We start from the raw sequence: 24,618 nt of genomic DNA on the forward strand, positions 1-24,618 counted from the left end.
TGACGGCTACCATATATTGAAAATATCTTTTTTTTTTTAACCTGGTCAGCTAAGCTGGAAATGTAAGGTGTTTCACACCAGTAACACTTAAAATGGAGAGAATGAAATGTCCTTCCCATTTTGAAAACAGCCACAGTAAGCGATTCATCAAGATGTTTAGAATAACTGCTGTATTTTGGATGGGCATTATGACCCATAGCTTAGAACAGCCCTCCCAAATGTCTTTGCAACCAAAAAGATGAGTCAGGCTAAAACCAATGCACACAGCTTTAATCAGTGCTGGTTTATCATCCTGGTTGGCTTTATTTGGCTGTACAAAAAGAAGAAAGTCCACTTGGCTGTCAGCAGGGCAGCTGTCAAACAGAAGCAGTTTGCATTATTTTACAGAATTGCTAAAACTTCTAAGAAATTATCTTTTTGCCTAAAATATGTAGCAATAACTGAAGACTTCATGGCATTGATCAACTGTGACCTTTTCTTTAAACAGCTACAGACTGAAACTTTCCAAGGTCTGGTACCTAAATTGTAAAAAACGTAGCTGTAAGGATTCATATATAAGTAGTTGTGGATGCTGCCGAAATCTCGCTTATGTTTAGTGATGCTGCAGTTTGGACTCTTGTACTCTTCCACTTATTGCTACCCATCTCCCACAAATAACTTTTTGCTCTTTACTGTATGGGAATTCAGCAGGATAGCCAAATAGTGGTGTCAAAATGCAAGCAGAAATTGTGCACTTTATTTTTAAGTACCCTGTGTTGTGTGCTTTGTTCTATTTCTGCAAAGTTATTCCATCGTTAGTAGAATTCACCTGGAAAGCAAAAGCCTGCTGGGATGCTGAGTACCTGGGACTCGCCTGAAATGCTGCTGGGATATAGGCAGGGGCATAGATCTGAGAATCAGGTGTGATTCCGTGTTTCCGAGTATAAATACACCCACTCTCAGGCTTTCACCCTCAGCTCATTGCACCTGCTCTCATGTGGCTAAGTATTGTTTGCATTCTTTTTCGATCCCTACCCTTTGCGTGATTAACTGTGGTATGTTTACAATGCTCCATCTGTCTTTAATGCTCATGGGTCCTAATGCTTCTTCAGAATTCCCTGTCTTTCCTAGATTTTATTATTTGCTCTACATTTATTAATAACTACACATACTGCCTTTGATCTACTCTCCTCAGTGCACACAACCTTATACCATACCTCTGCTTACTAATATATCTGCGGCTGCATTATTACAACATAACATATGTCATAAATATACAATATATAATAGTGCACTAAGGGTAGGAAATCTCATTATGTGTCCACAAATTAAGGCAGTTAGGGCTTTTCCATCCTTGTGTTTTGGTCCCTGTACTGCTCTGGCAGCCTTCACTGCTCTGCCTGGCTGTTGGGATTCCCCGAAATTCCTGCCTGCACCTGGGCCTCCCCCACTGCAGTCTCTCTTCTTTGACACCTGGGTTGGCCATGGGGTATTCTGTATTCACTCGTGCAAAGACGTTGCTGGTCTGTGTTGACCAGCACATTAGATATTGCTGAAGGAAAAATCCCGAGAAATCTGTCCAGTTACTCAGAGACCTGAGCAACCTCAGTGCACCAGCAATCAAGCGTGAATCAGACTAAGCAATGGCCAGTGAACAGGCCTGTGACTTTTCAAGCTTCTTCCCATGTAAGTAGAAGCACCAGCCCTCAGAGGAGACTTCTGGCCTTTAAGTTGTTTGATTTCTAAAGATACAAGTGGATTCTCCTGGAGCTTTTGAAAGGTTGTTGACTAAAAATTCCACAGGTGCTTATCTGCATAGCTAAGCACACGAGTGTTTTAAAGTTCTCCTGTTAAACCTGTCTGGTCTTGGGGTCATCATATTTCAGCCACTTCCTGAAAAGAGTGGGTAGAATATTTTCTAGAAAGCAGATGTGGTTAAAAGGACTGTGCACAAGGCTCAGTTGAACAGAAACCCACCTTGAATGAGAAAAAAATCTGATCAAAATTTCTGAATGTTTGGGTTAACGTGAAGCCTGTGAAAACAAATGCTTGTTGAACACTTGTGTTGTACATATAATCAAATACTTTTTCATTACCTTTTACTTTTTTTATATATGCGTTTAGTTTGAATAGCTCCTATAAAAACATATTGTAGCCGGGTGCTATTTCCACTTAATTTGATACAGTAACAGACAAAACATTAGGTGAGGCAGTGACCATCCTGCCCTTTTCCCCTTCCTCTCCTCTCTCTTTTTGGGCAAACTCTCCAGAGCCTCACCCAGCCACGGGACTTCAGCCCCCTTTCTCCCCTGACACGAGTCAAGCAGCAGAGTCATCCAGAACATCCTCCAAACTGCAAAGTCCCATTAGTCAAAAGACTCCCCCATGAGAGAGCTAAACTCTTTTCTTTCCCAACTCACTAAATCTCAAAGGCTGGAGCTGGCAAGGATTGCTGCCTGGCTCTCCTCCCATACAGATATCTTGTGCAGCTTTAGACCTGGGGTGGAGCTTGGTGCTGAACCAGCTTGGTCTCTTCTGGGAATTTTTTATAAAGTCAACTAGTAGGATCAGTGGGCTGGCTTCTGAGATGGGTACAGCTGGTCTAGGACAAAGTTTTTCATCATCTTTGCACATCTGATACTGCAGGATGAAGCCTGCCAAGCCCTAATGTGATTTAGAGCACCTCATTGACTGCTCTGTGCACCGAGGCTTCCTGCAGTGCCAGCAGAGCCAGAGCAAGAGACGTGTCAACGGGCAATTTTTGTGGTTCATTGCTCACTGAAACAAACGCTGAAAATAAATTCTGCTGTTACATTTTAGATGTTGCCAAAAGTGGAATTAAGCTAAGTTTTCTATCATAATTATAATATAGAAAACTTTCAAATTTTCAACAAAAAACCCACACTTTTAAAACGGATTTTTCCCAATTATACCACAACATACAAGTGTCCCAGCTACACCACCAGCTCATGCTACAACAGCGGGGGCAACTTGCTAGTGTCACCTTGCCCTAATTTAGAAACCAATTCTAACTGGGATAATTTTTGTATAAGGTGAAGGTAATGCAGTCATGGAGGATTTAGTAGCTCACATGGTACAAAAATTCTATTATAGCTGAGTACTATATATGTGAGCTTGTGTGCTTTAAATCCTTTTTTGAGTTCCTAAAACAATGCCTTGCAGGAGATAAGGAAAATTTTTAAAAATTTAAATTATGTCACACAATGGGAGAGCGGTGTTTTTAACAGAGCAAACCTGTAAGCTTAGTGGACCCTTTTACTCTGGGAAAGCTAAGGAGTTTCTTAGGAGGAAAATATGTATGGCAAGTAGATAAAAGTACTGCTGTTGGGCTGGTGGGAACTGTGCAATGGGACCTGCTTTTGATCTGTTTATTTGTGTTGCCCACCTGAGCTGGTGCAAAGAACAGCACTGGCAGTAAATGTGCTGCCTCTATGTGTGGCAGGCAACATGAATGATGGGAGAGTTGCTTCAATTAAACAAAGGACCCGCCTACTCCCAAAAGATCATGATTAGGACAGCGGTAAGAGAATTTATATGGTGAATAGCCACTTTGGAACATAACTTAGAAGGAAAATGGGCACTCAGAAGAGAAGAGCAGATGCTTCTAGGAGGAACACCGTTGTGTATGGTCCATGCCAAAATCCCTGAAAGATGCTTGCAAGAAAAAGACCCATCTTCAAAAATTTGGTCATTAAGCTCATGCAGATCTTAAAACAGGTGGGATTCCTCATACCACCTCACATGAAAGTTGTTTCTGCCACCCCAGAAATGACAGTATTTCAAGGTAGATGCAAAGAAAAAAACCAGCATGACCAGTTCTGTTGCAGCTCAGTCATTCCAGGAAGAATTTCATCCACCTGTGAAGTGAACTAAGAGATTCACATGCTCTCCTCCTCCTGGGTCCTTCCCCTTGTAAGCTTCTTGATGTTTAGAGGCATTGAGCCTGATCTAGCCATTCCTCCTCATTAGTTAGTTTTCAAACACATGGTATTTTACTGCTGAGATAAAATCTAGATGTTGTCATATAGCTGTCATGCATCCTTCATAGTATAACAGCTACTAACATTGTTTAATGGATATTTGTTTATCAATCAGACCCGTCTATTGTCATGGACATTTAAAAATTATCTGATGTGTTGAAAAACTAGATGTATTCATCAGCTATGGACATTATTCTTCATTATTTAGGGACCTTAAAGATTTTTTCCTACTTGTAGCTGTTGAGATCCTGCCTGGTTTTCATTTCATGTTGAAGCATTTCCATGTCACGTTGAAGAACTTTTTTATTGTCCACTTCAAAAGGAAGTTAAAGACTCAAAGTCTGTCTGCAGAAAATAGGAAACCCCTCAGCCTGTGCAGGGGCAAAGAGTTAAGGATGAAAGCACAGAACAAAATGTTAAGTAACTTAAGCATTACAGTATGGTAGGATAATTACAAGTAAAAAGATGCCATATATGGTAATACTCACAGGGATTCAGGGGAAAGCCTGTGCCAGGGGATGGGCACTGTTGCCCTGGGAGAAAGGAAATGCAATTCATGTAGTGATGAACTACAAATAACCTTTAATAAAATGGAATAGTTCAAAGCCCAGGGTTTGTTTGAATTTGTTTTTTCCAAAGAAACAAAGTTGTAAGGTAGATTTATTTGAAAACCTTGTATGCATATGTCTTCAAATTGGTGTGCTTGGCTTGGAATTGTTCCCAGGACACTTAATTTTTATCAATAAAACATGGAAATGTTTTAGCACTGAAGCCCAGGCAGAGATGAATCCAACCTCTAAACTGTGCAAATTAACCCAGGTCTTGTGAAAAGGAACATATTCAGCTCAATTATTTCTGGTTAAAACTCTTAAAACCAGAAGACACACTTCTCATCGTGTCGTACCTCAGGCAGGAATTGTTTCTGGTTTCCCAAGGTTTACATCAATGTCATTCTGTCTTGAAAGTTCTGCCCAGCACTTACCCATATTTTTTATGTCTATTTATCACTGGTTCCTTGGTAGGGAAAATTAACGCCTGTATTTCCTAATTAGGAAAAGAAGCAGAACTGCAATGGATCCAGCTAAATAGTTGACAAATATCCATGGGATTTTTGAATGTATTTTTCTTTTTATTTTTAAATCCATTTTAGTTTAAACCCAAAGAAAAAGAGATCCAGCTTACATTTAGACTGTTGCCCTCTTCACAGCACTAACTTGGTAGAGTTGAAAGAGTTAGTTTATTACATCTCCACCCACTTTAATGCTCTTTGATTGCTGAGACAGGAGAGTATAAAACCATATTTGTGTATGTAAATATCAGAGCCAAAGGTATCTAGAAGACATGAGACAATGTAATTATGACACAGAGAGGGAAAAGCAGGCTGGAAATCTTAGAAAAGACTGTGTAAATCTGGCCCTTGTTCCTGTACTTCGAAAACCAATACTTTACTTTAAGAAAGGTCTTAAGAGTTGTAAATAGAGTTAATCCTGGAAGTCCTCCAGGACGTGAAAAGTTACCACTGCCCTCCTGCTTCCCAAGGGACACTGCATGGAGTACAGCTGGGATGGCCATTCTGCTGGTCAGACATGTCTCCACACAAGATGTCTCTTACTACACAGTTAGCAGGGACACCTCGAGCCGTCCCAGCTCTGGTCCCACTGTATTCAAGGAGTGTTTGAACACGGAGTTCAGATGAGCAGCATCAGTTGCTTATTCTCCAGCACTCCAGACTAACAAGCTGTTAGTCTACTTTAATGCTGCAGTTTCAGAAAAGAAAACTATTGTATTACTGCTGATGTTTTTTCTTACTGCTGTACCACATCATAGTTAATGTTGTATTTTTTGGTCTTAAAATACAAGCAGATTGCCTGCCAGCTCCACTTCTCATAAATGCGCAGATGCTGCCAAAGCAAGATGAACTGCTGTTCAAAAATGCATCATGTTTTAGAATTGCCTTAAATGGCCCAATGTCCAGTCAAAATACTAATGGGACAGAGATATAGTTCTGATAACGCGTTCTTTGCATGCTGAAGTCAGGTGGATTTGGAGAGATGGTGTTCTGGGGTAAATACTGAGCTGGACAGTTTCAAGTCCTGTTTTTATACACCACACAGTAGAAGGAGTCCACTAGTTACCTACCTTCTTTTGTGTTATTTTCTTTCCCCTCAGAGGTGAATCTGGTGCTGGCAAGACAGAAAATACCAAAAAGGTCATTCAGTACTTGGCTGTTGTTGCTTCATCACATAAGGGCAAAAAGGACACCAGCATCACTGTAAGTGAGCTCTTCCGTATTCAACCCTGCTTTGAGCCTGGTAGGGCTGCACCGAGCTGGCTGCGCCAACAGCAAGTCGACATCTGTGGCTTGCCAAACAGTCGACATATTAAGAGTACACAGTTATGTCACAGCTCCATGCTTATGGAAAAAACCTTTTGTTTGACACCCGCTTAGGCATCAAATCAGAATGTATTTTGCTGGAAGAGAAATATTCATAGCTTTCCATATGCATAGCACCTATTTATATCCTAGCATGAAGGCCTGTCTGCAAGGGCTCGGGTCCTTATTTTACCTTTGGCCCCTGGCAACTTGGAAGTTTGGGAAAGCCTTTAACTAATACGCTGTCCAAATGCATCACAATAATGTATAGTAGCATTTAAAGTTCCAAAGTTTTGACTGGCTACATCAGCAAGTGAGTTTTCTCACCAACTAGTAAAGAGTGTCAGTGCAAAACTTGTCTTGTCTTTTTACTCCTCTGTCAGAGAGAACAATTTTGAAAGGCACACTTTTTTTAAAGTACTTTGTTCTTTCAAAAATTGTAATAGTCTTACCTTAGTGACTAAAGTTAGTTTTCTTGCTCTGAACCATAATATGAGCTTGTATCTGCCCAGTTCCTGGTGATCATTAGTGCAGCTGAGACTCTCAACTATCTTTGCTGTTTCCAATGACACAACTCCAGGTCCCACATAATTTCCAGCCTTTTGAATGTTGCTCAAACTTCTGCCAAAAAAAAAAAAAAAACCCAAAACGTGCAGCAATTCACTTTCATGACAAAACAGGCTTAATTCAGGAAGACATTTCAGCGCATCCCAAATGCAAGACTGGGCCCAAAATAAGTAATTAGTAGTGCAGTGGGAAATAAAAATCTTATGACCACACCTATGCTGGGTCTTGCAGCTGCCCTTGCCTACCCTGTATGCTGATGGATAGAGGACTCCAGAGCACACGCTGTGCAGCCTGGCCTCTTCCACCATAAATAATTGTTGTTTATGTACAGCAGATTCTGCTTTGGGGCAGGGAAGGGAGTAGATGTCCCTTAGGGTAGTATTTTTCTAGAAATCTGTGATTAAATGTAGTGGAAATGGTCCAAGACTAAAGGCATCATTTTCCTTTGTTGAATGTTTATCCAAAAAACTTATTTCTTCCTACTGGGTCCCTGCTCAGTGGCTAGGGGAAATGAACTTGTGGTTTCAAGGCCATCCCGAACAGGCATGTAACTGCAGTCGCTGCTGACTCCTCTGGGAAACTGCATGAGGCTCAGGATCAAATTGGCCCCAAGACAGACCTGAAGGCAAATTCCACCAGATAGGAGCTGAGAGAAAGTCTAAGTTGTACTATAACGTGCTGACAAATAGTAATCCGGTGACTGAGACTACTGACGCTACAATCGCAGTCATTAAAAAATAATGAATAGCAAAATGCCTCAGTTGCACAGGAGTAGAACTGTGGATTTACCATAAAAATATCTGTCCTTGCCTGGTCCTGGGAGACTAACCTGGGACTGGATCCAAATCCCATCCTTTTGCTTCAGGGTTTGTTTTTTTTCTTCAGTTAAGATGCTCTATATATGTTAAAGCTATTTGTACTCTTGGTATGTCTGCAATAGATCGTTTGTATTTGTATCCCTGGTTTATTTGCATGGAAACTGTGTGTTGGTTATTTTAATACAGGAAAAACAGTAAAAATGTCTGTAATGGAAATGATACTGACACTTGTTTTATACCATGTTATTCAATACAGCAAGGTCCATCTTTTTCTTACGTGAGTAACTTAGACTGTTTGATGTGTGTTTAAGGCACTGAGTGTAGATCTGCATGCTATTGTTGCACCTCGAAAATTTAAGAGAGATTTTGTTGAAATATGTTGTATGATATGATAAAAAGCAACAATAGCGCCAAATGCTCTCACAAATCAACCCTAACTGTGTCAGGCTCCATGGTAAAGAATGAGGTCTGACACAGGCAGGGCCATCTTTCAAATATCACTCTCTTCTCTATGTGTGTGTTCAAGTTGCCATAGTTTGAATGAAATTTCCCACGATCCTGAAAGAGCCACTCAGCCTGAAATTGAGCAATGTGATTTCTGAATGAAAATACCCAAACGCTTCCCGTGCTTCAGGTTGAACTTTTTAGGACTGTTGTGAAATAATTTCTAAACCTCACAGTGTTTGATCGATTCCTTTAGCTGCATGCTTTTCATTTGATACTGCTTTCAATTTTACATTTTCATGTAAATGTTGCGAATTGTTCACGTCCACAAAAGTTAGCATGTTCTTAGCTTGCTGCTATGATGTGTAACAGAGCCATTTCCACCGCAGCGTGTGTCTGCAGGTGTGTTACAGCAGTTTCTTACAGGACCTCATGACCCCCCTGTACTGTGGCACCAGCACACCAATGCTTTGGGAATAGAGGAGGTTTGCTGGCATATTCTTTCTGTTTCTGTACCAGGCAAATGGGATTATTTTTCTTAATGGGGTCTTTTTTTTTCCCCCATTCTGACTGCTGCCTCTCAGACTTTGGCTATGACAAAGTGTGTTGCCCCTTAGTTAATTTAGTACTCCATTTGACAAGCTCTCTGCAAAAAAACTCATTCGTTGTTGGCATAGGCAGCTGCGGGGCTCAGTGGACTTAGAGATGCATACAGTGCAGCTAATTTGGAGGCACAGTTTTCTATCCCAAGTTTATGGCATAGCTCAGTTCTCACTAGAAGCAGGTGGTATCTGCTTCAGTATAGCAGACAAGGCTCTATCTCAGACGTCACCATCCGATTTCAGCAACGCCCTACACTTAGAGTGGAGTTTTGAAGTCTACAGAGTGTAATTGGGAAGAGTTGCTCAGTACAGAGAAACTTAAGGTACTTTTAGGAATTCATCACTTATTCCAGGACTCCTGTATTAGCCTGTTTGGAAATCTCCTTTCCCTGTTCCTCCAACTCTTAGGTAGTAAGTTTTGGGAGATTTTTGGTGGGGTTTTTATTTTCTTTTTTTCGAAGCGCAGTCTTGATACATGCCTTACCTCTCAAAAGATCTGTGCTGTCAGGAAAGTATTCGTTCTCCTGTCTCGTGACCATGCAGATTATTTTAGCCATTTGTTAACAAACTGTTCCTTTTTAACGATATTTTTGAGGCAGGTCTCATCATTGCCACAGAAGTTACAAAACATTCAGGAACAGCATTTTAAAAAAAGGTTATCAGTTTTACACACTAATTGGGAAGTACTTTCATTTTCCAAATTATTTTCCCTAGATTCAACCTAAATATTGCCTTATTTTCTAATTAAAATGATTCAAATGATATCACGTTCTCTACCAAGGACTTTTTCCATTTCAGGGTGAGTTATTTGAAATAATGCATGTTACTGCAGAGCTGTACTCAAACAACAGGATGACAAGAAGCAAATGTGAAACTGAGTGACTTCATAGGACAGAGCTGAATGAAAAGTTCAGAAAAGCTGTATTCATAAGCAAAGGATTTTCAACTTCATTCTTTTGTTTAGAAATAGAAGTATTAAATGCATGCTTATTTCATTGCATGATTTGTTTCATTAGCATTACCAATCACAATTAACAATATAATACAAAGTTTGTGTGTTTGCATGAGAATCCATTATCCTAGTTTGAAACAAATCAATGCATTTCTGTATTTAACCTTTAGCCTTGCATGGATCATTATTAATAGACTTGATGAAATCTGCTTTGTAGCTTTGTGCTGCATTACATTAAAATGATTCTTGGCAAGTTATTCTAATTACGTCGTCATTTGCTAGCAAAGGATCTCAATAAACTAACTTGAAAAAGACAAGCTAGAGGTTTTTTTAAGAATATCCTTTCCAAAAATGATATTAAACTGAGAAAAAAATTATTTGACATTGACCCTTTTTTTAAAAGAAAGGCCAGTTATGATGCTGGACAGATTAATAGACTTTGATCTGTCACAGGCAACAGGGCTGGAAAAGGGTCATGTATACAGCACAGCAGTCAATGCACAAATATATAAACACAGATTAACAGAGAATTAAAACAAATCCACATGACATGCAGTATTCAGAAAAAAAAAAAAGTTAGACGCTTAAATTATCTTTCACATTTTTCTCCAGTGTACATGTGTTGGCTTTAATTAAGTAATTATGAAGTTTAGGGTTAACTGCTTCTGAATTAATTTTAGGGTGAGCTGGAAAAACAGCTTCTACAGGCAAACCCTATTCTTGAAGCTTTTGGAAATGCCAAAACTGTGAAGAATGACAACTCCTCCAGATTTGTAAGTAGGAGAAATCCAGTTTGGTCTGTGTGGGGGGGGAGGTATAACATCTTTTAAAACACAATGTACAGACAGTGGCCCTCATGAGTGCTTCACTTTAAAGAGTATCATAAAACTAATCCCTTAAAAACATTTCAGAACTCCTCTCTGAAATAGGAATTTTGCCTTATAGAAGATTAAAGATCAAGCTCCAACTTGACAGTACCATTGTCATCTCACAATTTAGCAGTCTATGTGTGACCTTCCAGAGTCAATTCCTGGTCCAGGATATAGCCACCTTCAGAATATTTGCAAACAAAATCTGTACTTTCTTGTTCCTTGCACCACTGTTGAGCATATATCTCATAAGGTGGGATTGTCACTTAGCATAAGTGGTTAATGTATTAAATTAAAAACTTACAGGAGAAAAAGATAAAACAGTTATACAGATTCAAGTTAGAATGATGTGAGCTGAGGGCTGTCACTATTTGATGATGCTTTTTTCTAGGGGTGCTGGCAGATGCTTGTCTTCCCTGCAGACCCTCCCCTCCCACCTCTGTTCTCTCCCTGCAAAATTCAGAGATCTATGCAGACGAACCTTAGCAGTGGGAATTATGCAGATCCAACACTATTCCCTTATTGACCTTATGGAAATCAAAGTAAAAAATAGATGTTGTCATATCCCCAGCTTCCAAAGCCTGGTCCAGTAGGGAGGATTCCTTTACCTCTAAGTGCCTGAACAAATGTGGGAGCAAATCTCTGCACAGGGAATATCAGAGAAGTTCACTTCCCTGCAGGCTTTTCCATGGGTTGTCCCGGCAGGAGGGCATCAAGCATGTTATTCTTAAGAGGATGCACACGTCTTATTAAACAGGCTAAATACTAATCCTGGGAAATCTGGCCTAACCTGAAAGAACAGTTAAATCTAGATCTTCTTTTCATTTACAGGGCAAATTCATCCGCATCAACTTTGATGTGACAGGCTACATTGTCGGAGCAAACATAGAGACTTGTATCCTTTTCAGTGAGCTGCACTGGGAGCTGAGCAGGGGGAGCAGAAGGAAGTAGGATAAACAAGCTCCACTGCATGTCTAAGAAAGGCAAATATTGCTGAGGCTGGTATAAACAAAGATGGAGGGAAGTAGCTCCATTTATGCTGATATCAGCGTCTCAGTTCGTCTTACTCTCATGTTTACATTTTTGGGTCTGTTTTCTCAGCTATAGGAAAGTGTGCTATTCCCCAATATACAGCTGCAGAAAGTGGAGGCATCGTACCTAAGGCAACAGCAGGGCACTTGAAGGGAAAAGATTGTTCTGTGGTGGAGATTGCATGTGATCTTGAGAGCTATGTGGTCGTTTTGTTTTGTATCAATGTGATCCTGCATGGGTCACTCTGGTTCCCTGTGGGCTACATTTCCAGCTGCATAAAAAGTTTTCACATTTTACTGTTTCTTACTGGTGCTGTGACAGGCACTTTGAAAAAACACCGAATGCTCGGTATTATCACTAGTTTGCCCAGGAATCTGGAGAGTGCTTCCCAGTTTTCAAGTCCAGCTTTGGCACTTTGTCCTGGTCCTGGCTGCGTGCTGGGATGAAGACCAGATGCTCAGTATGATCTCACCCTCAGCCCTGTGCACCCGGGCTTCTGTAAGGGAAGGGTTCTGAGCCTTGCAGACTGAATGATCAAGCCTGATCAAGCTGTACGTGCCCTGCTGTTTAGGTATAGCAAAGGCCATATATGTTGTACTGGGACAGAGGCGTTCCAAGATAAAGCACTGAGAGTAACCCGTTAAGGTAGATGTCTATGCAGTATCTAGTATGGCAGCTTTCTAGTTAATGTCTGGAGGATCAAAGCATCATTTTAATAAAAGTAATATACCTTCCCCTTCCACCCCTCTGAAGACTTCGTATTAATAAGAACAGAAGACACAGGAAAAGCCAAAGAACGTGGTGCAGTCGGAAGAGCTGTCTCAGAGCCCTTACAGATCCTTTCCCTTTGTCATACCCAGGGACAATTTATCCTGAACCTGACTTGATGTCTGCACATTTTGTTAAACTGCCATGGTCAGAAATAACACGTTATGGAAACTGTCAGTCAACTGAAGGGAAGCAAATATTTTGCCAGTGCTGATGCCCCAGATAGCATCAAGTGCTAGAAACGTCCAAAGGACTTGACTGCTCTGGACATTAAATACTGTCCTGCTGTCTCAAATGGCACACCCAGAGCAGTGAGCTCTGTATCAATAACCTCAACGTAATTTTTCAAGAAAAATACAGCCATTTCAGATAAATTCATCTTAGCCTGGCTTTGCTTGCCAAGTACTGTTGCCTCTTCCCTTGGTTATGTTTAAGAGGTAGCGTGTTTTAATGAACAAATTGGTATGTAGCTAGATTCCTCAGTGCTGCATGGCTCATCTTTGCATAGAAAAGGAGCTGTTTGCTCCAATACATAAGAAATAAAGATGCAGCTATAAAGAAGGACCTTAACTACAGGGTGTAGCATCAAACAGCAAACAGTTCATCTTTCTGCTCTTACTTTGACAAGCAATCTTTAGCAAAAATAAGGGTTTAATTTTTTTGGTCTTAACTACAGCTTTTCAAGAGTGAATCACTGACTGGTGTTGAAATACTTACACTATTGCCCACTTCATTTTTAGTAGTTTATAGTCACAAAACCAGACCATAAATAAAGTTGCTTTTATACTTACAATGCTGGCTTCAAGAGCTTTTTTTTCTAGCAGCCCCACCTTATGTTGAAAGAATCGTATTGGTACTTCATTTTAACAGTGGTGTGAATCATATTGTGACTACTATTCTTATATATCTGGTTTTAGAAGCATTTATGTCTATTGTGGTACTTATTACCACGATTACCAGCATTTAACATACAATAGGAGGTAGGAAAATGATCTAATCATTGCGGTGAGAGTTATAGCAATACCAGAACACAGAATTGGATGCATGTTCATGTTAGACAAGCTTGTGGCAAATATTTCAGCAATGCTATTGATGCTACTGAGGCTGATGGCACAATTAAGGAAGGACTGAAATATGTTACTGATTTTTTTTAACACACTTGACAAACAGATTTGCTTGAAAAATCCCGTGCTATTCGTCAGGCTAAAGATGAGCGAACATTTCATATCTTTTACTATTTGATTGCTGGAGCTTCCGAGCAAATGAGAAGTAAGTTACTTGCTAATAATTCTTAAATCTCATTGAAAAGTCTGAGCAATGGCTATTTATGGTAATTTATCTTAACTTCTTTAATTGTATTTTATTCAATCCTTTCTATAAACAAACAGCTTGTTAGCAATAGAAAATAACTCTCTCAAGTGAATTATAAGAAAGCTTCAATTCACATTAACCTGTTTAAGCCAGGTTGCCTGTAGTTTACAGGACGTTTCAACTCACAGGAAATGTAAACCCATTCAGATCCCATCTTGAATGATATTGAGAAGATGATTAGGGAAGAGCTATTAATTATTTTCTTACACAGGAGACTGGGGTTCCCCATAAAAATACTGGTTTGTGGTTTTAAAATAAATTAAGATAATGTTTTTCCGATAGCACATTATTACACTGTGAAAACCATAGCTTCGGAATGTTCAGAAGGTGAAAAGTGTAAGTGGATCCGAAAAGAAGGATAAGATATTATATGTATAGGAATATCACAGTTCCAGTGATTTTGGGAAAGATGTCATAATCACTGGTTGCCAAAGAACATACAAAGCAATGGATAACTGTATTTTCCCTATTTTTTACGCTCCTTACCTAAGAATTTTTTGTTTGTCACAGCATAGAGCTGAAGAGCCTTTCAGTCTGGCCCACTATGGTTGCTACCTGGTACCATTCTTATTACCTGATATAAATCCCCACAGGGAGAGGTGTAATTCTGAGTAGGTTACACATGGCATAAAATAAAAGACATTTGGGCAGAATGGCTCAGTTTGAGTCCATAGGGTGCAAAATTCCACTGTGGGGCAGAGATATCCCCAGTTACTAATGAAAACTGGAAACAATCAAGCTTGCTAAATGAAGAGTTATTCTGAAAATATTTGTGCACCACAAAACCCTAAACTCCTAAAAGCAGAGTCTTCCCATGGTGAAAACACTGGGGTTTTTTTCCTGTTGTTCACCAGGAAGACTTATGAACCAAGAACATTAAGTTGACACACTTAAGTAAAGCTTTTCTTCCTTGCTTTTTAGATGACCTCTTGCTGGAAGGCTTTGGCAATTATACCTTTCTATCCAATGGCCATGTGCCTATTCCTGCTCAACAAGACGATGAGATGTTCCAGGAGACCTTGGAAGCTATGACAATTATGGGCTTTACTGAGGAGGAACAGACAGGTGAGAATTGTTAGCAAGATTGTATTCCAGGTATACATCTGCAATAGAGAGATGCAAATGTACGGGGGTTAATTCTGTCCAGAATAATCGCTTTGCAAAACACGCACATGAAGTAAGATTCTACGTTCATAAGAAAACTAAGATTATTCAGATTTTACGTCTGTGTTTCTCTGGAGAAGTGTGATCTTGTATGAACTACCAACTGGAGGATTCCAAATGTACCTATGTTACTTAACCTGGTTGCCTCTTATATCCTCTGTGTAAAACTATTACCAACCGTTACCTAGCTACTGTTTCTAAGTGCACTGTGAATTAGTGCCCATAGACTTCCCTCCTCCTCAGGAGGTATTAGATTAATTAAACCATAGATGTCTCATGGAAAGTGAATTAAGGTTCTCTATTTATAAAGTAAAACTTCTCAGGCACAGGTTTGTTTCTGCTTCACGTTGGGAATCATATGGGAACTCAGTTCTGTGTGACCAGGAGAGACACAAGATCAAGGCAGGATCTAAACACAGGATGAAGGTCATGTCACACAAGCATCGTCAGAGCCAGTAATAACAAGCAACTGAACTGGTAGCGGTACAGTGCCTGAGGACAACATAAACCAGCAGCAGGGATCTGAGGGGAGGATAGCAGGGGCTGAGAATACACTGGCAGTGAAGACACTGAAACTGCTGTTGTAGATCCACAACACAAAACACTACCAGCCTCCTTGGAATCATTGCCACCCTTGTGTCAAACAGGGTGATGCTTCAGGAAGTCTTGTATTAGGGTGACAGTTCTTGCCTTGCAAAGAGATGTAATTACCATCTAACCATTTTAGGTTGCTGTTAGAAAAGTTCTAATTAAATAATTACTACAGTGGCCTACCTTCTCCCATTGCTCCAGTGGGTACCGGTGGGAGCAGCTGAAGCCAATAATGAAAACTCCTTGCAAACCACCTCAAAGGTTTAAACTGGCAGCACTTGCTGGAAGCGCAGTGAAGAAATATTGAAAAATCACCACCTATATTGGAAAAGAGAGTTCATATCATCAAAAAGAAATTATCTCTGTGATGAACAGAACAACTGGTAATGCACAGGGCAGGTCTACCCAGTAATTTAAACATGGAACAAAGAAAATAATTGTCACAATATTTTGCTGTCCATCTGAATAAAGAGCTGCAAGGCTTTTTCTTATAAGTCTTATAAATTCTGGAGGCCTGCTTGTAAGAGGAACGTGAGATGCACTCCTGACTCATTTGAATTCCACAGCATCAGTGGGGTTGTCAGCATGCAAAAGTACTATAGCACATAGGGTTTCGAAAGGTGGTTTGTGTGAAAGGGAAGATTTCTCACAAGAACTCCATATGTACCCAAAACAGACTACTGAATTCAAGTCAGCTCTAACAACAGTAACAACCATTTGAAGCCACTTTTTCAGAACTTTCCAACAACTAGCATGAAAAAGTTGCAAAATATTCTAATTTTGGAAGAAATTAAACAGGCTTAAATAGCTCATATTTGTATTCACTGACTCAGAAAAAAGACAAATAAAAACAAAGAGCGTGAAACAACTAAACTATCTTGAGAACATGGGCCTGCCAGAGACATCTCTGTGTAGCTTTTACCTCTCACTGTTCCTGGGAGCAAGCAGGGCTTCAGCTGATGCATGCCAGTGTGTATTGCCCATGGATGCACACTGCCATGCCCCGTGACACCTGGTGGCACAAACAGGGTCACCCCATCACTTGAGTCTTGGACCAGCTGTGGCAGCAAGGAACAGAGATCTGTCACATCCCGTCCCTGCAGCAGTGACTGACGGATGGTGAGAAAAAAATGCCTTGCCTTGCAGGACAGTATTGCAAATCCCAGCCTTGGTGCCTCGGTAAATTCAGATGATGTTACTGATGAAGACTGGTTCGTTGTCTTGCCAGGACATGCGTGTTGGTGTTGACAGAAGCATTCTCTATTACAACAACAGGAGTCATTCTGTTACTGTCTGAAGTCCTTTGATTTCATGTTCTAAAATATAAGCCCATTAGGACAGTATTCCAGTTTACCAAATAAACAAATAGAACCCCCTAGATTCATAAAATCTCAGTAGACTTTACTACCTGAAGTTAGCTGACATCACATTTATACATGTCAGTAATCAAACATCAACCAATTACTTTTCTGTACTTGGAAACTAATCCTTCAAAGATTTGTATACATTTGGTTTCAGTGGCACAACTAAATAGCCACATGTTCCTGCATAACTGGAGCTTCAGAAGTGCCACATTTTTGAAGCTGCTGGTAATTCATAGATTTTTAAAATTTATTTTGAAGACAGAACTATAGATTGTCAAGTGACTGAATAAGGAAGACGGTACAGGCCACTGTGAGTGGGAGATGAATTCCTGAGACCTGGGGAGCCAGCACAACTTAGCTTGGAGGTGCTGGTATTCCCAGACTGGCCTGTTCACTCCACCGTACAGATTGTTGAGATAGTTGCTCAGTCAGCTCTCAGACTGCTGCAGTTTATGGCACGGTCTTTTAAAACAAACCTAGCTCTTCCCATAGAGGTTCAGACTACCATAGGCAATAGAATGAATCTTTGTTTTCACAGACAATAGATGGCACATTTCAAAATGTGTCTGTTCTGGTTCTCATTTATATTATCTGTTTCTCTTGCAGCTATACTGAGAGTTGTTTCATCTGTCCTACAGTTGGGTAATATTGTCTTCAAGAAGGAGAGAAACACCGATCAAGCTTCTATGCCAGACAATACTGGTATGATTTACCACTTTAAAAAGATCAGTTAACATTAAAAAAATAATAAAATAGCAGCTGAGTGAGCACTCCTATCAGTATTTTTTATTTAATTGTTATTACATACATACTTCACAGGCTTTAAAAGAGATCCTATACTTAAAATCAGCTCAATTATCATTACCTTTTCTGGTAATCTTGAATCCATAAATTGATGAACCATGATTTTGCTGCTTGGATCATGAATAATACTTCTATAGCAAGTGGCATCTCTTGTACGTACAACAGAGGAGCTTTTAAGGAAGATAAATAACGTCACATACTTGCAGAGCTGCTTGTATTCACACTTACTGACCTGCTAAGAAAAAATTCAATCTGAAATAAAACAATACTCTTTTATCCTAGCTGCACAAAAAGTGTGTCACCTGATGGGGATTAACGTGACAGATTTCACAAGATCTATTCTAACTCCAAGGATCAAAGTAGGACGAGATGTTGTTCAGAAAGCTCAGACCAAAGAGCAGGTATACCTACTTGCAGTCTGCTCAGCTCTCCTGAAACTATTCTAATTTCTCCTTTTTTTCTTACATCTTGTCTGAAAGGAAGTATCAGTTTTCTGTCTCATCTCCACAGAAATTAGCAGCTAACTGGGTTTCTTCTTTCACTTGCAGTTTGCTCTTCTTTTTTTTTCAGGCGGACTTTGCCATAGAGGCTTTGGCCAAGGCACAATTTGAACGTCTTTTCCGTTGGATTCTAGCTCGTGTAAACAAAGCTCTCGATAAAACAAAAAGACAAGGCGCTTCCTTCTTGGGGATCCTTGACATTGCTGGATTTGAGATTTTTGAGGTATGCGCTGTGGGACACAAGCTGACTAAACTCCTTATTGTCACGCAGTGGTTTGGGTATAAGATAACAAAAATCTAAGTTCAGAGTCCCAAAACCAATTTGCTTCTTTCAAGCTGGTTAGCAGCCTGTGGCCAACATGACTTACAGGCCTGCTACACCTGGCTGCTTGTCTTTCCCTTGGGCACGAAGGGCTGGGGGCCAGCAGCATCCTCCTGCTGGGCTTCTGCAGCACTCAGCGCATAGAGCCAGGGTCTGCGTCTTATGAACGGGTCCCAGTACAAAGATTTACCACTTGAGAACTTACTGTAAATTTCCAAGACATTAGGAAAATATAGATCCTTGTACTTGAATTATTGTAGTATGTAGAAAAAAACAGCAGACAGCAAATTTATCTTGTCTCTTTCTAACATTAGGAATTCACTTTTTTCCCTCTTCACAGATCAATTCCTTTGAGCAGCTGTGCATCAATTACACTAATGAGAAACTTCAGCAGCTCTTCAACCACACAATGTTTATATTGGAGCAAGAAGAATACCAGCGAGAGGGCATCGAATGGAATTTCATTGATTTTGGCCTTGACCTGCAACCTTGCATTGAGCTGATTGAAAGACCAGTAAGATTGTATCTCTGTAGGTGGGATACTACACAGGTTGCATCAGGGTCAGTTATATGTCAGTGCAGTAAGAGAGCTGGTTAAGGTATTCCAGATCCTTTGCTGCCTGGGAGGATTTGTAACATAAGGGATAAAGAAGGTGCTACTCTTTCATTGCCTCTGCCAGTGATAATACTGATCTGATATTGCTCACATTACAGACCAACCCTCCAGGTGTCCTTGCTCTGCTGGATGAAGAGTGCTGGTTCCCCAAAGCTACTGACACATCCTTTGTGGAGAAACTATGTCAAGAGCAAGGCAACCATCCCAAATTCCAGAAGCCCAAGCAACTCAAGGATAAAACCGAGTTCTGTATAATGCACTACGCAGGAAAGGTACTGGACAGATCAAGCTATTGTCACTTAGAGAACTTTCATTCTTTGCTACCCAAAATGGTAAAAAAGAAACAGTCTAGTCTGTGGGGATAAAAGATGGCTTTAGTTATATAATGTATACATTAAGTGCTTTAATTACATAACATAAAGTAAGATTTACAAAACTTTCATGGTTGTGCTAAGCTTACATCAAAGCAAAAATAACCAGCACCAGGGTTACTGTGAAGCTGAGTAACTCGGACTCCTTTCCAGCAAGCAGATTTTTTAAAGCCACAGCAGACGCCCTGCCATGGGTACAACAGCAAAATGCTTTTCAGATGCTAGTACATATAAGAACAAATGCTCAGCTTTCAACCATAGAAAGCTTTTCACATTATTATTTGTATGATTTTGTGTTAATACAGTGCCTTGTGGTTTTGGACATTCCAGATCTCTTTATCAAGGACAGATTTTTGACATATCACTGTTTCCGGCAGGTTACCTACAATGCAACTGCCTGGCTAACAAAAAACATGGACCCACTAAATGACAATGTGACTTCTCTGCTTAACCAGTCTTCAGACAAATTTGTAGCAGATCTTTGGAAAGATGGTACGAATCGCAACTCTAAATCAGTAATGTGGTTTAAAGGGAGAAACTTCTACCAGAACTTTTTGACAGTTATTCCTTGCTGGCAGGACACAAGTATGGAAATAATAAACATAGAAGAGACTGAACTAAGAAGCAAGAATAAAGTGTTCTAAGGACACATTTATGAAAAACATCATGAGATAGCTTTAAGAACTATCAAAACATTTCCGTATTCATTCAGCAACAGAATAAAAATTATTCATTACACTGTTATAATGTTGCTGAATATATGTTATTGTAGATCTCATTTAACACAGGTTTTGTTGGGTTTTATAAATGACTTCCCTTACACACTCCTCTCCCAGCAGTCCTGCACTGTTCTGTCCAGTGATGTACAATTTCAACTAAACTCAATCAGAAGAATGTCTGTATGCATGTAAAACACTTGTTTAAAAAAATTTATATGGATCTGTAACACATATGCTACAGTGTATTTAATGTATGGACATAAATGTGCGTTCAAACACCAGCAAGGTGGCTCTGAGTTACCAAATACCTCAGAGAGAAATTAGCTAAATTTTGAGAACCACTGGGCAACAGACGGGAGTCAAGAGTTGTTGTTCCTGGTTCTGACACCAACCTACCAACTGGTTATTTTGCAGAAGGAATGTTCTTTTTAGAGCAAAGATAAAATAAGTTCTGTATATTAAACTGCTCCATTCTGTCACTAGTTAACAAAGATCCTCATTTTCATGCTTGACAAAAGTAGGCCGTTTACCTAGAAGGTTCTTCTAGTACTTTTGTTAGTACGCTTCTACTGCATCAAAAATATATCAGACCTCTTGGGGAAGTTGCAGTTTACCAATGCCAGCGACAGATGCAATGTGAGGAGAGGACAGTTCATATAAGCAGTTCCATTCATGCTTGCTTTTATATTTCAGTGGACCGTATAGTTGGGCTGGACCAGATGGCCAAGATGACCGAAAGCTCACTCCCTAGTGCTTCAAAAACCAAGAAAGGCATGTTCCGTACTGTTGGGCAACTCTATAAGGAGCAGCTGACCAAACTGATGACTACCTTAAGGAATACCAATCCCAACTTTGTCCGCTGCATCATTCCAAATCATGAAAAAAGGGTAAATTTCAAATGTTCGGTTTTCAGACTCCTGGTACATTATTCATGTTGAGCTGCTGCTCACTGTACCAGTACATCTCAGAGCTGAATGTCTTCAAACATAGATACACAGCTAGTAACATTTCTGCAATTTTCTACTGTGCTACGAGTACTTTCTGTTCCCCTTTCAGGCTGGCAAACTTGATGCCCATTTAGTGCTGGAGCAGTTGCGCTGCAATGGTGTCTTGGAAGGTATTCGTATTTGCCGGCAGGGATTCCCCAACAGGATTGTCTTCCAGGAGTTCCGTCAGAGGTAGGAATCCCTCACTTGGTCCTAACTCTGGGTTTAATAGTGGTATATTACATGTTTGTCTGTACAAAATAATCTGATATGTGTCAATCTCCCTAACATCAACATCTTTTGGCAGATATGAAATTCTTGCTGCAAATGCTATTCCTAAGGGATTCATGGATGGGAAGCAGGCTTGTATACTGATGGTAAGGAAAGCATTTTTGATCCTGTTGATAATCAGGTCTATACTTCTTATATAAAAGCTGTTGAGATTGAACAGAAATGAGAATTGAGTTTTAATACCCTAAACCTCAACACTGGAGTTAAAAAATATCCCTGTTTTCCTCCAGATCAAAGCACTAGAACTCGATCCCAACTTGTACAGGATTGGTCAGAGTAAAATCTTCTTCAGAACTGGCGTTCTGGCTCACCTGGAAGAAGAGAGAGACCTGAAGATTACAGATGTTATAATCGCCTTCCAGGCTCAGTGCCGAGGCTACCTAGCAAGAAAGTAAGACTATGTACTAACAAAAACAATGTCTTCCGCAGCAGAGTACCTACGGTGGCCTTTAGGTCTCTCTATAAAAAACTGAAGATGTTAAGACATTTTATTATGGTGTGTTACTTGTATTGCATTAGAACTCAACTTGTGTCCAATGAAGGCTTCACTTTCTGCCCAGAAGAATTTTATTAGTATAATTACAGGGAAGCAATTACATTGTGAGGCTCCTTACACCCTCTGTACAGTAAGCTCTGAGGCAATGACCCATCATTTAAATATGTGTCTGTACAAGCAGGAGGAGCATCCTAGCCTCTGAGTGGAGTTTTATATACTATTACAAGTAGTAGCACCACTGGCATTTGTAAAACAATTTCTTACACAGCTTGGGCATGAAGCACTGTTAATCTAGCATGATCTCAATTAATGTACATCACAAAACAATTAACAACAATGCCCTTTTCCTGCACGCTACCAAATTGCTATGCAAAGAAATCTAAATATAATAGATTGCAAGAATGATGATCAATGCAAGTTCTGAGTGCCCATTTACTCTGGAAAGATGTTCACATCCAGAACTAGATGTATACTTTGTGGTTTGTGCCTATCTATGGAGCGCAAACAGCCAAAACCCAGAAGACTAAATAGAATAGCAGAATGCTAAACAGAGTTATCACCTCTCCTCAAGAAAGCACAAGGACTCTTTTAAGTGACAAAAGAATTTGTGCCAGACTTCTCAAACCATGTGGCTAACCAGCAGACTCTGATGCTAGAACTTCTTTGCTTAATGTATCTTGCAAGCACCTTGTATTCTCAGACAGAATGAATTTGCTTTATGTTTTTAATCACAGAGCCTTTGCCAAGAGACAGCAACAGCTGACTGCAATGAAGGTTATCCAAAGAAACTGTGCTGCTTACCTGAAGCTGAGGAATTGGCAATGGTGGAGACTGTTCACTAAAGTGAGTGACTGCTATCAGTTATCTCTTCTCAGCTTTCCAAAAGGAATTAAATGCACAAGATAGCAAGGTATATCATGTCAGGCACACCCTTTCTTCCAAAGGCCATGGCAGCTGATGGCAAAAGCCTCAGTAGCCTCACAAAATTTTGGGTTAGAGATGCTCTGAATACCTATATAATGCCATTAATATTAAAATTAGTTCTAGTTTGAGTAGAAAAACTAGTTCAGCAGAGAATCAGAAAAGATTTTGTGTGTTTGGGGACTTAACTTCTAATTGCTAAATTTCACGGGGGTGGATGATGAGAAGACAGAATAAAAGATTTTGTGAACATGCACAGTTACGTATCTATGGGGGACTCAGCGGCTCAGGAGTTCCCTAACTGGGACACTAAGCATTGTCCTGCTCGACACTCAAGCAAATTAAGCCTATTTTGCTATTGAAGTGGCCTGGGTTTCTGGTTCTTGTTGGAGTTTTTTGGGGTTTTGTTTGTTTGGGTTTTTTTGAGACTGGTCTTCAGTTTGGATCCAGAAAACTGTTCCTACTTGCCTTGATAGCAACCTCCTTTACAGCCAGAAATAGGCAATAACACACACCTGCACGCACATGTTGCCTTTTATGCAGAAAATGTAGCTTTTGTACATTATCAGTAAATGAAAACAGGCTTGGAGCCATTCAAAAAGTGACACTATTGGAGGTAAAGGTGCTCAACAAGGCTCCAAGAATTAACACAGAGACAACAAAGAGCAACACTGCTGAGGCTTGCTGGTTTAAAGATGCCTATATCAAGCTTGGCTGGACAGTATTTGTTCACTACTTGAGCAACAACAGACAGTGCTACCTACCAGTAGTGCCAGTCAGGCTGGCACCTTTAAGTACCATGCTCAGTAACATAAATACTGACAGGAAACATTCTTAACAAAACTTTTCATTTTCAGGTGAAACCACTGCTGCAAGTCACCCGCCAAGAGGAAGAAATGCAAGCCAAGGATGAAGAACTACAAAAAACTAAGGAAAGACAACAAAAAGCAGAGAGTGAATTGAAGGAGCTGGAACTGAAACACTCACAGGTGATTTACAGCGCTCTGCTTCTGGGAAACGCTAGTTGTTCTTCCACCATTTCTAGAAGCTATTAAAATAAAGGTGTCCTTTTTCTTTGTGCTCACAGCGATGGTCCAGAACAAAAGGTCAGTGCAGACAAACTCCCAGTTCCTTCAGTAGAGATCTAACATCCCAAGAACCTACCACACAAGAACCTGTGGTAGAGCTGCCTGCCTGTAAATTAGGGCTATCCAGTAAATAGACACTGTGGGGTAATTCACAATTAAAGTCTTAACTTCCTATCCATTTTATTTGCATAGCTTTGTGAAGAGAAGAACCTCCTTCAGGAGCAGCTTCAAGCAGAAACTGAACTGTATGCTGAAGCTGAAGAGATGAGAGTCCGTTTAGCTGCTAAGAAGCAAGAGCTGGAAGAGATCCTGCATGAGATGGAAGCCAGAATTGAGGAAGAGGAAGAGCGCAGTCAGCAGTTGCAAGCAGAAAAGAAAAAGATGCAACAACAAATGCTGGTAAGGAGTTGTAAGTGACAACCAGACAATAACTTGTATCTCAGAGAGAAAAATGGAGACTGGCAAACATCAGATCCTATGAAAGCGCTTGTTATGCAGCCCCCTGTAGAGTATGTGCCTGTGCCACTGAAGTAAGAAAAATTAATTCATGCTCTTTCCTCCGGACCCCTTCTCTTCCCTGTCCCAATTTTAAATATTTTCTCTAAAAA

At 40.1% G+C, this 24,618-nt stretch overlaps 1 protein-coding gene across 4 annotated transcripts in view; it reads left to right on the top strand.

Annotated features, from left to right (window-relative positions):
• Window positions 1–24,618, top strand: part of MYH11 (myosin heavy chain 11) — a 61,781-nt gene that overhangs the window by 21,772 nt on the left and 15,391 nt on the right. For 3 of the 4 annotated variants that reach the window (XM_037385658.1, XM_037385656.1, XM_037385655.1), the window contains exons 5-23: window positions 6,150–6,252; window positions 7,996–8,016; window positions 10,418–10,510; window positions 11,438–11,501; window positions 13,577–13,675; window positions 14,699–14,842; window positions 17,503–17,598; window positions 17,983–18,101; window positions 18,271–18,423; window positions 18,863–19,036; window positions 19,237–19,410; window positions 19,887–20,001; window positions 20,922–21,115; window positions 21,285–21,406; window positions 21,522–21,591; window positions 21,736–21,896; window positions 22,736–22,844; window positions 23,780–23,911; window positions 24,203–24,409. In XM_037385658.1, coding sequence (XP_037241555.1) covers window positions 6,150–6,252; window positions 7,996–8,016; window positions 10,418–10,510; window positions 11,438–11,501; window positions 13,577–13,675; window positions 14,699–14,842; window positions 17,503–17,598; window positions 17,983–18,101; window positions 18,271–18,423; window positions 18,863–19,036; window positions 19,237–19,410; window positions 19,887–20,001; window positions 20,922–21,115; window positions 21,285–21,406; window positions 21,522–21,591; window positions 21,736–21,896; window positions 22,736–22,844; window positions 23,780–23,911; window positions 24,203–24,409 — 2,350 coding nt within the window. The remainder of the gene's footprint in view (window positions 1–6,149; window positions 6,253–7,995; window positions 8,017–10,417; window positions 10,511–11,437; window positions 11,502–13,576; window positions 13,676–14,698; window positions 14,843–17,502; window positions 17,599–17,982; window positions 18,102–18,270; window positions 18,424–18,862; window positions 19,037–19,236; window positions 19,411–19,886; window positions 20,002–20,921; window positions 21,116–21,284; window positions 21,407–21,521; window positions 21,592–21,735; window positions 21,897–22,735; window positions 22,845–23,779; window positions 23,912–24,202; window positions 24,410–24,618) is intronic. The other variant, XM_037385657.1, reaches the window with a different exon arrangement.

The sequence above is a fragment of the Falco rusticolus genome, chromosome 4 (assembly GCF_015220075.1).
Source record: "Falco rusticolus isolate bFalRus1 chromosome 4, bFalRus1.pri, whole genome shotgun sequence".
Taxonomy (NCBI): domain Eukaryota; kingdom Metazoa; phylum Chordata; class Aves; order Falconiformes; family Falconidae; genus Falco; species Falco rusticolus.